Source organism: Hippopotamus amphibius, chromosome 16 (genome assembly GCF_030028045.1).
Source record: "Hippopotamus amphibius kiboko isolate mHipAmp2 chromosome 16, mHipAmp2.hap2, whole genome shotgun sequence".
Classification (NCBI taxonomy): Eukaryota; Metazoa; Chordata; class Mammalia; order Artiodactyla; family Hippopotamidae; genus Hippopotamus; species Hippopotamus amphibius.
In genome coordinates, this window is record NC_080201.1 from 379880 (window position 1) to 393237 (window position 13358).

At 65.2% G+C, this 13358-nt stretch overlaps 1 protein-coding gene across 1 annotated transcript; it reads right to left on the reverse strand.

The window, feature by feature from the left end:
- Positions 1–330: 330 nt before the first annotated feature.
- CPNE7 (copine 7) lies at positions 331–12852 on the reverse strand. The gene is given in 16 exon segments (XM_057712193.1): positions 331–456; positions 1069–1305; positions 4345–4412; positions 4415–4483; positions 4549–4600; positions 4987–5041; positions 5456–5589; positions 6140–6198; positions 6573–6660; positions 6862–6960; positions 7097–7186; positions 7634–7717; positions 8082–8156; positions 8276–8350; positions 10641–10823; positions 12679–12852. Coding segments are annotated over 16 exon segments (1668 nt in total).
- Positions 12853–13358: the final 506 nt, after the last annotated feature.

Consider the following 13358-nt stretch of genomic DNA (forward strand, 5'->3'; position numbering starts at 1 on the left):
CAGAGAGACAGGAGGGTGCAGCTGGGACAGACAGGACTCTGGCGGTAGGGACGGGTGTCTGGGGGCCCAGGGTCTTCTCCGAGTCGGGCGCTGCCTGCGGCCCCTCCCTCTGCCCCGATCCCCGCCCGCAGCCGGGGCCGGTCAGGCATGCCCAGCGGGCTCTGCTCCTGCTTCAGCCCTGGGGCCTGGAGGGAGGCTGGCCCACCGGGCAGCGGGGTCACAGGAGCTGAGGGTGGGCCTGCGCTGGGGGACGGGAGGCCCCCGGGGAGTCGGGGGGAGGGTGCCAGAGGCAGACGGTGGACACAGTCTGGCCACCCCCACTGTGTGTCCTCATGGAGCAGAGCCTGGGCTGGCCTTGCCAAGGTCTCTCGGAGGCAGCTCCTTGTGGCTGTAATACTCAACCAGCTGCCTGGGCACCTCGGCCAGCACGCTCTTGGCCAGCGCGGCGGGGGACGCCTGTGGGGCGGGGGGTGGGAGACGACGTGCCTCCAGCCAGCGTCCCACCACCAGCCCCTCCCCCACCTGCTCACACCCCAGCCCCTCCCCCACCTGCTCACACCCAGCCCCTCCCCCACCTGCTCACACCCAGCCCCTCCCCTAAAGTTGCTGTTCACACCACCGTCTCCACCCTCTAGGGGTCACACACTAGCTCCCAGGACCATGACCAGGACTTCACCCAGTGGGCGGCCGGGTGAGCCTGTGTTAACCACGAGGCCACGGTGGCCGGGCAGTCCACCCACGCTGACACTGCAGGGGGCGCAGGTGGACTTCCGTGAGTTGGTGTGACCCTGTCCTGGCACAGGGCACAGCGGCTGAGGCAGGAGGGGAGGCCCAGGTCCGGTGAAGCTGAGTGTGTGTCCACGGGACGGGCAGTTCTTACCACATCACAGAGGGGCCTGGGAGGGGGCGGGGAAGCTGCCCGAGGGGCGCCCCGTGCTCTGGGGCATCCGTGTGACCTTCTCATGATGCAATCGTTTCTAGGGGCTGAAAGCCGCTCAGGACGGGCAGGGGCCCAGCACGCATCGTCCCCGCTGCGCTGCCCGAGGGACGCGCCCAGCCGGCACTCACGCTCTTGAGCTCGCGGGAGGGCACGCACTGCACGGTGTCCCGGAGGGCGGGCGCCCCCCGCGGGGCGCGCAGGACGCCGTCGTCGCCGTCGAGGCCCTGCATGTCGGTGAAGTCGGCGTTGCCCACCCCCACGACGATAATGGACACGGGCAGGTGGGAGGCGCGCACGATGGCCTCGCGCGTGTCCGCCATGTTGGTCACCACGCCATCCGTCAGGATCAGCAGGATGTAGTATTGCTGGGGGCGCAGGGGGAGGGGCCGCGGGGACCCTTCAGGGTGGCTGCGTCTCCCCCCAGTCAAACCCCAGGTCCGCCCAGCAGGTGGCTGGGGGTGACCACGGTTTCCAAGCTCTCCTGAAGGTGTTTCTGCTGCAGCATAACACGCACGCACACACACACGCAATCACAACGAACCGTGAGCACATGCTCCCTCTGGCCCTGGGCGGATGCTGGGACGGCCACACCCTACAGAAGGGGAGACAGAGGCTGGGGGGGCCGGGGTTGACCCTGGTCTGAGGCCGGAGGGGGAGGGGTCTGCGGGCCCTGAGTGGGGAGGGGCTTCCACACCCTGAAGAGACGCTGAGACTCGAGTAACAGAGTTTCAAGAGGACACTCTCTGGTCCAGCCTGGCTGGGTGCCCAGTGCATCTGCAGCAGACAGACTGGGACTCATTTCCAATAAGAGTCCATTTCCAGTGTGAAGAAAACAAAACCACACAGTAATCACTACTAAAAATCTGGACGAGAGAAAACATACAAGAGAAGCAACAATTGCCCTGGAGCTGCAGCCCCTGGAAGGCCGGGCTGTCCGCCCGCTGGCCCAGCCCCTGGCCGAGTGGGCACCCAGCACTGCAACGTCTCCCAAGCAAAGGAACCAGCCGACAGCCCGCCAGGGTCACCCTCTCTCAGAGGGCCCCCTCTCTGAGCCCCGAGACCAAGGGGATGGGCAGCCTGCTGTCCAGGACTAAAGTGCCCCGCAGTGCCTGGCTGGGCCCTCGGCCCCACACGACCTCCTCCCACCCCCCGAGCAGGGCCAGTTCTCCACTAACATCTCACAGCCCAGCGTCTGCCGGCGGTGCAAGCGCCACACCATCACCGCCTGGCAGGGAAGCTTCACCTGAGCCCGGAGACCACTGCAGTCAGGGCCCCGGGAGGCACCAGCGAGAAGGGACAGGGCTTCTCCACGTGACAGAGAGATCGGGGGGGCAAATTCCAGGTGGAGGCACAGGGAAGTGCGGCCCGGGATGCACCCCCAGTGTCCACCCGCATCCAACTTGTTCAGCCAAGATGAAAGGTCCGAGCCCCAGAAAGGACATGGGCAGCCCTGAGTGCCCCCGGAGTCTGACCTCCCCAGAGGAATCAGAGGGGATGTGGAGGCCACCACGAGGCCAAGGTCAGCAGACTGCAGCTGGGGGGCCCTACTGGACGCACGTGCCGGTGTCTTCAGCAAGGAGACTGCAAGGTGACCTCGTGAGAGAAGGCAGGGGTCCCCAGCAGGATGGCCACACCCACCATCAGGTCGAGGCCCTTATCTTCACCCCGTTCCTCCTGGGAAAGCCAAGACGACGTGCACGACTTGGCTGGACACTTAATACTCAGGAATGATCTTTGGGCGTGATAATGGCGGGGGACCCTATTGTTTCTCTTTCAGAGGTTTATACTCATGTTTACAGGTGAAATTATGTGTCTGCGACTTGCTTTAAAACAACAGGAGAACATGACAACTGAATGTAACCCTTGACTCTAGACTGGATTCTGCGCCAGGAATAATATTGCGATAGAATTATTATTGGGGCAATTAATGAAATCAGAGTGTATTCTATGGATTAAAGTATTGGATCTAAATTAAACAACCTGAAATTAACACTTGTGCCGTGGTTACAGGAGAGAACGCCCAGATCTGAGGAATGAAGAGCAAGGCTGCAACCCCAGCTTTGGGGGCTCCGTGCAGGGGAGAGCCGCCCTCATGCAGGGCGAGGGACAGCTGGGCAACGGGACCACAAGTGACCAGAGTCTGGGCCAGGGCAAGTCACGAGGACGGAGCAAGGCTGAGAGGAGCAGCCCAGATCAGGAGACCAGGACACGTGATGGGCAGGTCCTGGGACGGTGGGGGACATGGACAGGTGGGGACAGATGGACGTGGGGGTGAGACAGAGGAGGGGGTTGCTTTCCTTGTGGGGCTCGAGGGCTTCCCTGGTGGCACCGTGGTTAAGAACCCACCTGCCAATGCAGGGGACACGGGTTCGATCCCTGGGCCGGGAAGATCCCACATGCGGCAGAGCTACTAAGCCCTTGCGCCACAACTACTGAGCCTGCGGTCTAGAGCCCACAAGCCACAACTATTGAACCCACGTGCCACAACTACTGAAGCCCGTGTGCCTAGAAGCTCGTGCTCCACAACAAGAGAAAGTCCGCACACAGCAATGAACACTGAATGCAGCCAATAAATGAATAAATAAATAAATAATAAATAAATAAAATGTGGCGCTCGAAAGCTGAACTGTGGTCGTGCACACAGCATCCTGGCTGTGAGCAGATCAACTCGGAGAACTTGCGGTGGGCGGCGCTCAGGAGGTCAGCAGCCTGCCCTCGAGTGGTTCAGAAGGAAGACAACAGTATCACATACAGGTGGGGGTGGGTAAGAGAGAGAAGCGGGAGGAGGAGGAGGAGGAAACAGCACAAGAAGCCGGTGATGGCTGAGTCCAGGGGAAGGATGTACGGAAGGTGTTGTATCATCCTTCCATAAATTTGATGTTTTTTTCAAAATAAAAAGTTAAAAGAAGGCAACAGAGTAGCCATGCCTACAGCAGCACGAACAGGTCTACAAAACACTCTAAAGCAGAATGCAGCCTTTAGCACAGCATTACTTGTGCAAATTAAAAATACAGGGAATTCCCCGGCGGTCCAGTGGTTAGGACTCGGTGCTTTCACTACCAGGGCCCACGTTCAACCCCTGGTTGGGGAGCTAAGGTCACGACAGGGCCAGAAATCAATAAATAATAATAATGCAAAGGAAATAACAATATATGTACAAGAGAACCATAAACAGCGAATCAGCCGCCAGGTGAGAGCTCCCCTGTGCCTGAGAACAGAGTTCAGCCCCCTGGCTCCAGGCCCTCAGCGTCTCCCGGCCCATCCTCATTTGGTCCAGACACGCCAGCCCGCTGTGCCCGTTCCCTCGGCCTCTGTGACCTCCACGAGGCCCCGGCCCTGCCCCCTTCCCCAGCCGCAGGCAGCCCCTCCTCACGTGCCCAGGCCCCCGGCGCCCCAGCCCCGGCACCTATGGAGGCCTCGCCGCTGCGCTCCGCGGCTGCGGCCACGCGGTCCACCCTGGAGAATGATGGGCCACGTTGGTGGGGCCGCAGAGCTGGACCCGGGGCAGACAGTTCTGGTAGGCCTCCACCACGCCCTGGACTCCTGCGGGGGGAGGGGTGAGCCCAGCCCCGCCACACCCCCACGCCGGGCATGCCTCGAGCGCCTACCTTCACACTCGTCATCCTCGGGGTTGAAATTGATGGCGAAGTCATGGGACACCTGGCGGGCACAGAAGGGACCGGCCAGCAGGTCCACCTCCCAGGACCCCACACCCCCACCTACCGGGAGAGGTGCATTTACAGCTGCCGGGGCCATCACGTCAAAGACCCTTCATGGAAGGCGGTCACCGGGCACAGAGCGCGGGAGGATGGACCTTCCTTTCTAACTGGAAGGTTCCAGACTAATGTCCGCCCTCCTCCTAACAGGGCTGCAGGCTCGTCTTCAGCCCTGAGATCACGCGTGCTGGGAGATCAAAGGTCAGCCCTCTGGCCAGCAGGCGGTCCCTGCACCCTGACCACCCCCCACCCCCCACAGCCAATTACACGGTAGCTGGTTCCCCGTGGGAGAGACGGCACCCAGGGGTCCTAGGACCTGGGCTCCCCTACCTCATACTTGGGAGGGATCCAGGCTCCAAACCCCAGAGCAGAGAGCCTCTTGTCACTGGAAGAGATGTGGCCCCATCCCCAGGATCCCTGACCTCCCTGGGGGTGGGGCTGGGGCGCTTTGGAAAGACACTGACAGAGCCAGGAGACCAGGCTGACACTTTACGGGGGTCCAGGCCCCACCCTGAGCCACATGGTGGAAACAGAGGCCCAGAGCCATGAAGAAGCCGCCCGCACACAGGCAGGCAGGGGTGGAGCCGACTGGATGCCGGACCTCGGCCTCCAGGCGAGGGCTCCACCCCTCCCCGGCCTCAGTTTACTGGTCTGCGAAGTGGGACGTGGACCCCTGTGTCTGTGTGAAGCGCCAAGGGGACCGTGGCGGGGGGGCCGGCCCCGCTCCCATCTGGGGCCCTGGGCGGTGCCGCCCCACGCTCTATGCAGAGCCCGGGAGGCGGGGGAGGGGCTGGCTCACCTGTCCTAGTCCTGGCAGACCTCGCCCACAGCCACCAGGGCCTGCAGGTACTCGTTGGGCTGGAAGGGGTTGACGTAGTGCAGGGAGCAGCTGTTCCTGGGGTCCCCGTTGGAGGCCGTGAAGTCGATGGCCACCTGCAGAGGCCGCAGCGTGAGGAGCCGGCAGCCCCGCCCTCCTGGGCTGGGGTGGGCCCCTGCACCCCCTTCTGACAGGGAAGGGAAACCGAGGCCTGGGGACCCGCTTGCCCAGGGCTGTGGGGAAACCTGAGGGCCCGGCGCTGTGCTGGCGGGATCACAGGAGAAAGGACATGCGAACCCCAAAGCTCCTTGGTCCCCAGGGGTGGCCAGTGCCTGTGCGGACAACACCAGCCAGCGGACCCTCAGCGCCTCCTCCTCCAGCGAGGTCTGTGGGGCAGGGTGGGGGCAGGGCCCAGGCAGGGCCTGGGAGGAGCAAGCCCTGAGCTGGGATCCCTGTGTCCCCCAGCCCGGTCACTTCCCTCAGGCCATTCTGGCTGTCACGTGGAGGAGCGCGGAGGCCACGCGGAAGGGACCGGTGGGCCGGGTGCCAAACGGGGCTCTGATTCCCGCCCAGGGTGGGGAGGGGCAGCTGGGGGCTGAGGGGTGGGCCCGGCGCCCCCATCCTGCTGGGACGCCCCCGCAGGCGGCGCGGAAGGTCCGTGGACACCGTGAAGTGGATCTGACAGCCGCCCATGACGTAGTCCAGGAACGAGTACACCCTGTAGAACGTCCAGGACCCCCACCCCGGGAAGCCTGAGGCCAGGGCTCCAGGGCGGGGACCTTTGGGGCTCCCGGGACCTGTCCTCCCCCAGGAGCCCAGCAGCCTCAGTCCCCTCCTCTCGGCCCTCAGCCGCCTGAATGCCATCTCCCCGCACCACCTATTCTCGTCTCCCCCTCCCCTCACCCCCCCCACCTCCACGCATTGGGGGCGCCAGACCTCTGGGATGGGGGCCCATGAGGGTCCATCTGACAGTGGGGGTGGTTGCAGGGAGTGGCCTGCCGCCCCTGCCCAGCTCACTCTCCGCAGAGCTTAGGCAGAAGCAAGACCCCTCCCCCGCCACGGGTGGGAGAGGAGGGTCTGCAGGCCTGGCCCAGGCTCACCTTCAGGTCTGCCAGGATGACCAGCCCAGAGTTCTTGTAATTGCGTTTCTTCTGCTTGTACTTGGAGTTCACACAGTCCCACTGGGCCTGGGGACAGGGACAGGCAGAGACCCCCACCCAGAGTTCCGGCACCCAGCACCCACCCCAAGGGGCCGGGAGGCATGGGTGTCACGCTCTATCATCAACACGAGCCTCTCTACAGCCACCACAGCAACTTCTGGGGCAACCCAGCCCAGGGCCAGCGCCCCAGCGCACCCTGGGGGCCAGGCCGGCCCGCCCTGCTCTCACCTGGTCCTCCCCGAAAGCTTTCTGCATCTCCGCGAAGGTGGTGGAGAATTCTCCGATGAAGTCGTGCTTCCCGCGGGAGTCATAATCCCAGACGAGGCCCTGCGGACCCCGGGACCCCTCAGCCCGCCTGCCCCTCTGGGGCCCCTCCACGCCACCTCTCCCCGTGTACAACTCCAAGAAGGTGTGGTCTGGCGGGGCTGGCCCCGCCCCCGCCAGCCGGCCCCGCCCCTCCCACCTTCAGAGGCCGAGACTCCTCACAGCTGCACAGGCTGCTCAGAGACACCTTGAAAGGCTGCCAGGTGGGGCTCAGGTCGTTCTTCACCACCTGCGGGCCGGGAGGGGCGGGCGGTCAGGGGGCCCTGCCTCAGGCTCCGGGCAGGACCCTGCGAGCCCAGAGCTGCACCTCCGAACCTGGAACCTCGTTCCTCCCAGAGCCACGTTCACAACTTCCCCCACACTCCTGGCCCACCTGGAGTCCTTTTTCCTTAAATAGCCTTTTTTTACCCAAATTAATTTACTTCAAAAGGAAACCCTTCCACTGCTGTAACTGAAATCTTGTTTCACGGGCAGGTAGTGACAGCAAATCCGGATCCTTGATTCTAGGACAGAAGCTCCATGCCCGCCTGGACGCTCCCTGTTGGGAATGGGTGACGGCGGTTTTGGGGGTCAAGACCCCTACAGCCAGGAGGGGCCAGGGCGATGCAGGGGGGGTCGGGGTGGCCCCGCCCCCGTCCCTTCCTGCTGCCCCTGGGAGCTGGGCGGGGACCCTCACCTCCGTCCTGTACACTAGCTGCTGGCTCTCGTCATCCCTGATCCGGTACAGCTCCAGGAAGGGGTCCGACTTGCTGAAGAGGTCCTGCAGGAGGAGCAGAGCCTGCGCTGGGCCAGCGGGGCGGGGGCCGGGCCCTGCCACGTCCCGGCTGCGAGGGCAGAGCCCTCCCTGAGAGCGACTCCGGCTCCCCAGCCTGGCTCCCACCCGCAACCTGCCCCACCCGCACTTCAGCCTCCGTCCAGGTCCGATGCCTCCGCGGTCTGCACGGGGCCCTCCCTGCGCCCCTGAGCGCCCGGCACAGGGAGCTAAGGGTGAGGTGACGGCCGTGACGCGGACAGGCCGCTGACCGCAGCACAGGGGCGGCCGCGCGTCTGCCAGCGGACACGGCGGCGCTCTGTCTACACCTCCGACGGGAGGGGAAGCCGGGCCCCGGGCGGGCGCCGCTCACCTTGTCGTCCAGCTTCCTGGCCCGGAAGGACAGCTCCGCGTAGCCGTTGTTCCCGGAGATGTCCTCGGCCGTCACCTGCGCGGAGCGGGGCAGGAGGGGCCCGGCGGCAGCGCAGCCTCGGGGCGGGGTCTGGACGCCCCGGCGCCGCCTCCCCCTCCCCCCGGAGCCCCGGCCGCGGAGGGGCGGGGCCTCACCGTGAGCGTGGACTTGCCGGCTTTCCTGCCGAACTTCAGCAGCAGGGCTCGGGTCAGCTTCTTCTGGGCCGCTATCTGGAAGTCGGAGGCTCAGGAGGGGCCCGTGCCTGCTGCCCGGGGACCCCGGCCCCGCCCGAGGCTTCCCTGTCTGCTCCCCAACGCCCCCACTCACCCTCGGTGGGCCGGCTTCCCAGACCGACCACCCAGGCACCCCGCCCTCGGGGCCTGGCAGCGGCCCCCCCACGCCCCCTCCCGCTGCCCCAGGCCCTCGGCTCGGCGCCCCTCACCGCCTCCTGGGCCCACCCACCGGGGGCCGCTCTCAGGCTGGTCTGCACGGGACACAGAGAACCACCACCCTCGTGGCTGCCGGAGGGTCAGGGACTGTGTATGTGCGGGCACTCGCCCTCCACCGGCCAGCAAAGACAGAGTCCTCAGCTGTGCCCCGGTTGTGGCAGCGCTGGCCCTCACTGCTCCGCCCCACACGGGCTCCTGTCTGACCGGCTCAGACAGACGGGAGACAGGACCCCCCCACACACACACCCATCAGGATCTGCCTGGCTCACAGCTCCGAGCACATGGGAACATTCTGTACAGAAGAGAAACCCATCCCGGGTGGGGGAAGCAGAGGCCAAAACAGGCCATGTGCCAGGCCCCCCAGATTGTCCCATTCGAAGGCTCACTTCCGGGCTCTCCTATTAGGAGGAATGGGATAGCCGGTGTCGCGCGTTTGATAACAGTGACCATGCTTCCTGGGAGCCCCGCAACTCCCCGTGAGGTGGCTGACGTTGTCATGGTCTCCGTTTCCCAGATGAGGAAGTGGAGGTTCGGGCAGAGGTCTGGGAGTGGTTCAAGGGCAAGGAATTTGGAAGCCGGGGTCCGAGCCTTTGGCCACTGACTGTGGTGCCCCTGACGGCCATGCAGACCTGGCGGTCCTGGGAGGCCTGTGTATCCAGAGGTGTGTGTCCATACGTGTATCCGTGTGTGCCCGGCACGGACCTGTACGTGTGTCCATGGGTCCCCACTCACGTGTACATGTGTGTTTGCACGTGGATGTCCAGGCATGCATGCCGACACACGTGTCCGTGCATGTGTGTCCACCCCGTCCATGCTCACAAGGGAGGTGGAGGCCAGCACTGGGTGGAACCCTTCCCTGCTGCTTGCACGTGGGGCGGTGCCCTGCCTAAATCTGGGCCCTCTCATCTGCGGGGAGGCCCTGCTCTTCCTTCTCCGGCCGAGGCAGCAATGCACATGAGCCACACGGGCTTCATGCTGGGTGAGAGAAGCCAGACACACATGAGAACATGCTGTGTGACTCGCAGACATGATGTTCTAGCACAGGCAGAACTGCTGGGGGAGGGGGTTCAGAGGAGCAGGGGACCAGCCGGATGACAAAACTGTGCTGTGCAATCTGGGCGATGGCCAGGCGTATACAATTGTCTAAGCCCCTCAATCCCAACCCTCAAGGTCTACACACCTCACTGCATGTAAATGACACCTGACTACAAAAGAAGGACCCAGAGCACTCATGAGAATCTAACATGTGACACATGGAGTGTTCGGCCCAAAGCCTGTGCTAAGCAGTCTGGCTGGTGGCAAAGAGCTCTCATTACACTGACACGGGTAGAGCTGACTGGAACAACCTCACCAGAGGATGCAGTGTCCCTCAGGTGGAGGCTGGACCTCAGCCCGGTCACTGCCATGGCGAGACACAAGGGAAGGGCTCCCTTATGCCGTGGAAGTGAAAGAAGCAAGCTGCAGAACAGTGTATGCCGCTTGTGTTTTTAAAAGTAGATATACAGGGAGGGACTTCCTCAGTGGTCCAGTGGTTAAGAATCCGCCTTCCAATGCAGGGGATGCGGGTTCCATCCCTGGTTGGAGAACCAAGATCCCATATGCAGAGGGGCAGCTAAGCCCACATGCTGCAACTACTTAGCCCGCATCCCACACATTGCCACGAAGATCCCAAGTGCCACACCTAAGACCTGACACAGCCAGCCAAAGAAATTAATTAATTTTTTAAAGTATGCATATAGAGAAAAACTATACATTCTTTTGCTCGGATAAGAATAAATCTCTCCAGAAGGATGTAAGGAACCTGGGGACAGGGCAGGAGGGAGGGTCCAGGGCGTGCCTATTATACTTCCGGAATTTAGATCCACATGAATGTGTTACCCAGTTCAAAATTACGTTTTTTATATAACTGAAAGAAAGTTTTAAGAGGAGCTATGGAGTTAGGCAGAGCACCTGGTACACAGGTGCAATCACGCTGTCCCCAGGCCACCACTGCCATTGCTCCAGCCTCAGGACCAACGGAGGTGCCCGTGCTGCCCTCTTCCCTCTCCCTCCCGAGGGGACGGGCGCCCACCTGCCCCAAGGTGCATTCTATGCCCCCCAGGAAGTCATCATCCTGGCAGCTGAGGCTGCTGGGCCCATGCGTGTCGTAGACCTCAAAGCGCAGCTTCTGCACCTCCTCAAAGTAGTAGTCGAGTGTGAAGACCTTGGAGAAGACGGGGTGCAGGCTGCTCCGGACCACCTCGGTTCTGTCCACCTGCAAGCAGCCCCCTGGGTGAGCAGACCCCTGGGGAAGGATTCCACCTGCGCACTCCTCGTGGCCCTGTGCCCCAGCTCTAGCTCTCAGGGTCCCCTCTCCCACCCATCTGCCCTCCAGTGGTCCTGGAGGACTTGCTTGCAGGCCGTGCTGTGGGAAGACCCCCCCCCACCTGCTGCTGTGAGGCAGCCCTGGGCAACTCCCTCCCTGAGATAAAGGTGCAGTCCTTTGGCCCCCACAGACTGTAGCTTCTCACCTCTTACCCACATGGCCTGTTCCACCCCCACACCACAGATGGGGAAGCAAACTCAGAAGGGGAGGGAGTGTCCAGGGCACCCCAGGTCAGGGACAGAGTCGGGCTGGAACCTGGACTGGACTGGGCAAACCAAAAGCTGAGACCTCTTGCCAGCGCCCAGCCAGCTAGGCAGGGAGACTGCAGGAGGGGTTGCAAAGATAACCCCTGGGCTCCGCTCTCTCCTCCAGCTTGGGTCCCCCTAGACCCTCCAAGCACGATCTGGGCTGGGGAGGTAGGTTTCTGTGCCCCCCTCCAGGGTCCCACAAACTGCCGCACTCCAGATGAGGGTGTCTATGTGCCCCTGAAGGGACACAGGCCGCAGGCAGCACTCAGGCCGAGCAAGGAAGGCTAACGGGGGCTTGCCCCCCGCCCCCAGCAGATAGATGCTTTCCTCCCAAGGTGGATGACTGGCGGGTTTCTCAGCCCCAGGAGGCTGGTGTCCAGAAATGACAAGAGGCAGCACAAGGTCACAGCCAAGGGAGCAGAGCGGGTTTGGGGAGCTGGCGCCCCGCATCCTGCAGGACTCCGCGTGCTCAGCGGCTGTGCCCCGGACGTGCCCGCAGCCCGGCCAGAGTCCTGCACGCCGACCTGCCTCCGCCCGGGCCGCGCCCTGCCCCCGGGGCCAGGGTCGCCGCACGTGGGGAGGGGCCCGCGGCGGTCGGGAGCGCTGGAGCCCGGGGCGCGCCCGGGTTCGAGGTCCAGCCCCCAGCTCCCCGAGGCCCGACCTCGCCTGCTTGCCCCCAATTTCTAGCCCCTTCGAGGCGAGGCCACGCTTCTGGCAGGAGATGGTGACGGAGAAAGCGCCTCGTGGGGCGCAGAGCGGAGCGAGCGGGGGGGGCCGGCCCGGGGTGAGGAGCCCGCCCCCGCGCAGGCGGCCCGGCCGCTCCCGGGGCCGGAGCAGAAGCCCGCGGCGCCCGCACGCGAGACGCGCCGCCCAGCGCCGGGGCCGCGGCGGCGGCGAGGCGTCCCCGGCTGCCCCGACCCCGGCCGCACGCCGGGCCGCTCGGGACCCGCTCGACCCTTCCAGCACAGGAGGGCCGGGCGCCAGGCTGAGGGGCCCCCCGCGCGGGCGTCCCCGTCTCGGAGACGGAGTCCCGGCGCCCGCAGCGCCCCGAGCTCGCACGCCCGCCTCCGCCGGGACCCGCGGTCCAATGCCTCCGCCCCGCGAATGCGGACCCGGCGGACGAGTGGCGCTCCCGGGTGCCGCGCGGGCCGCAGGCGGACCGGGGACCTGGGTCCAGCGCCTGTGCAACCCACTCTCCTCTGCGCCCCCCGGGCGGTCCCCGCGGCACCCTTGAGCCTGGGCCCTTCACTCTGGCCCCAGACGCCTCCCCCCCCCGCCGGGACCCTGGGTCGCACCCCCCACTCCAGCGCGCCCTCCCTCTACCTGGAGCCCCTCTCGCGGCTCCTCCTCCAGTCCAGCGCCTACACCCCCACCCCACAGCTCGGGGCATCCATCTCTAGACCAGGTCAGCCCACCCGTGCCCCTGCCCTGCACCGCACTAGCCTCGCACCCCCACCTAGGTCTCTGCGCCCCCTGCTCCAGGCCCCCGCCCCTACCTGCACCCACTGGCCCTGCGACTGCAGCAGCAGCACCACGCTCGGATCGGACTTGGAGAGCGGGTCGCGGTCCAGCAGGTGCCGGCAGCTGAGCCGCAGCTCCACCTTCGAGGCGCAGGGCGCCGGCACCACCCCAGGCGCCGCCGCCGCCCGGCGCTCCGAGCCCGCGCTCATGCTCCCGGCGCCGGCGCTCGGGGACCCGGCTGGGCGCACCGAGGGGCCGCTGTCCGCCAGAGGCGCCGCGGCCGCGCGGGGAGAGGATGGCCGGGCCAGGCGTGGCCGCGCGTCCCTCCCTGCACGCCCGCCAGGCGCGGGCGCACGTGGCTTCCGCGGCAGCCGCCACGCGGGGACTGCGGCGGGGATCAGAGCGGGTGGGACGGAGCAGGGGGCAGCGGAGGGGCGGGGCCTGGGCGGGGCCGGCAGAGAGGGGCGGGGGGGCGGGTGAGAGGCCTGGGCTCTGAGCGGTGGCCTCAGCCCGCCCTTCGTCCCCACCCGCCTCGAGGATGACCGGGTTTCGCTGGGTCCAGATCCCCAAGGCGGAAAGGTTTGGGGTCCAGACTGAGCAGAGCCCCCCAGCCCCCCCGGTGGGGGGATCTGCACGGGGCAGGAGGTAACCCTGGCCCTGGGTCCCTGCAGACAGCCCCAGTGGGAAGCCAGGGGGCAACAGAGGCCCAGGTTAG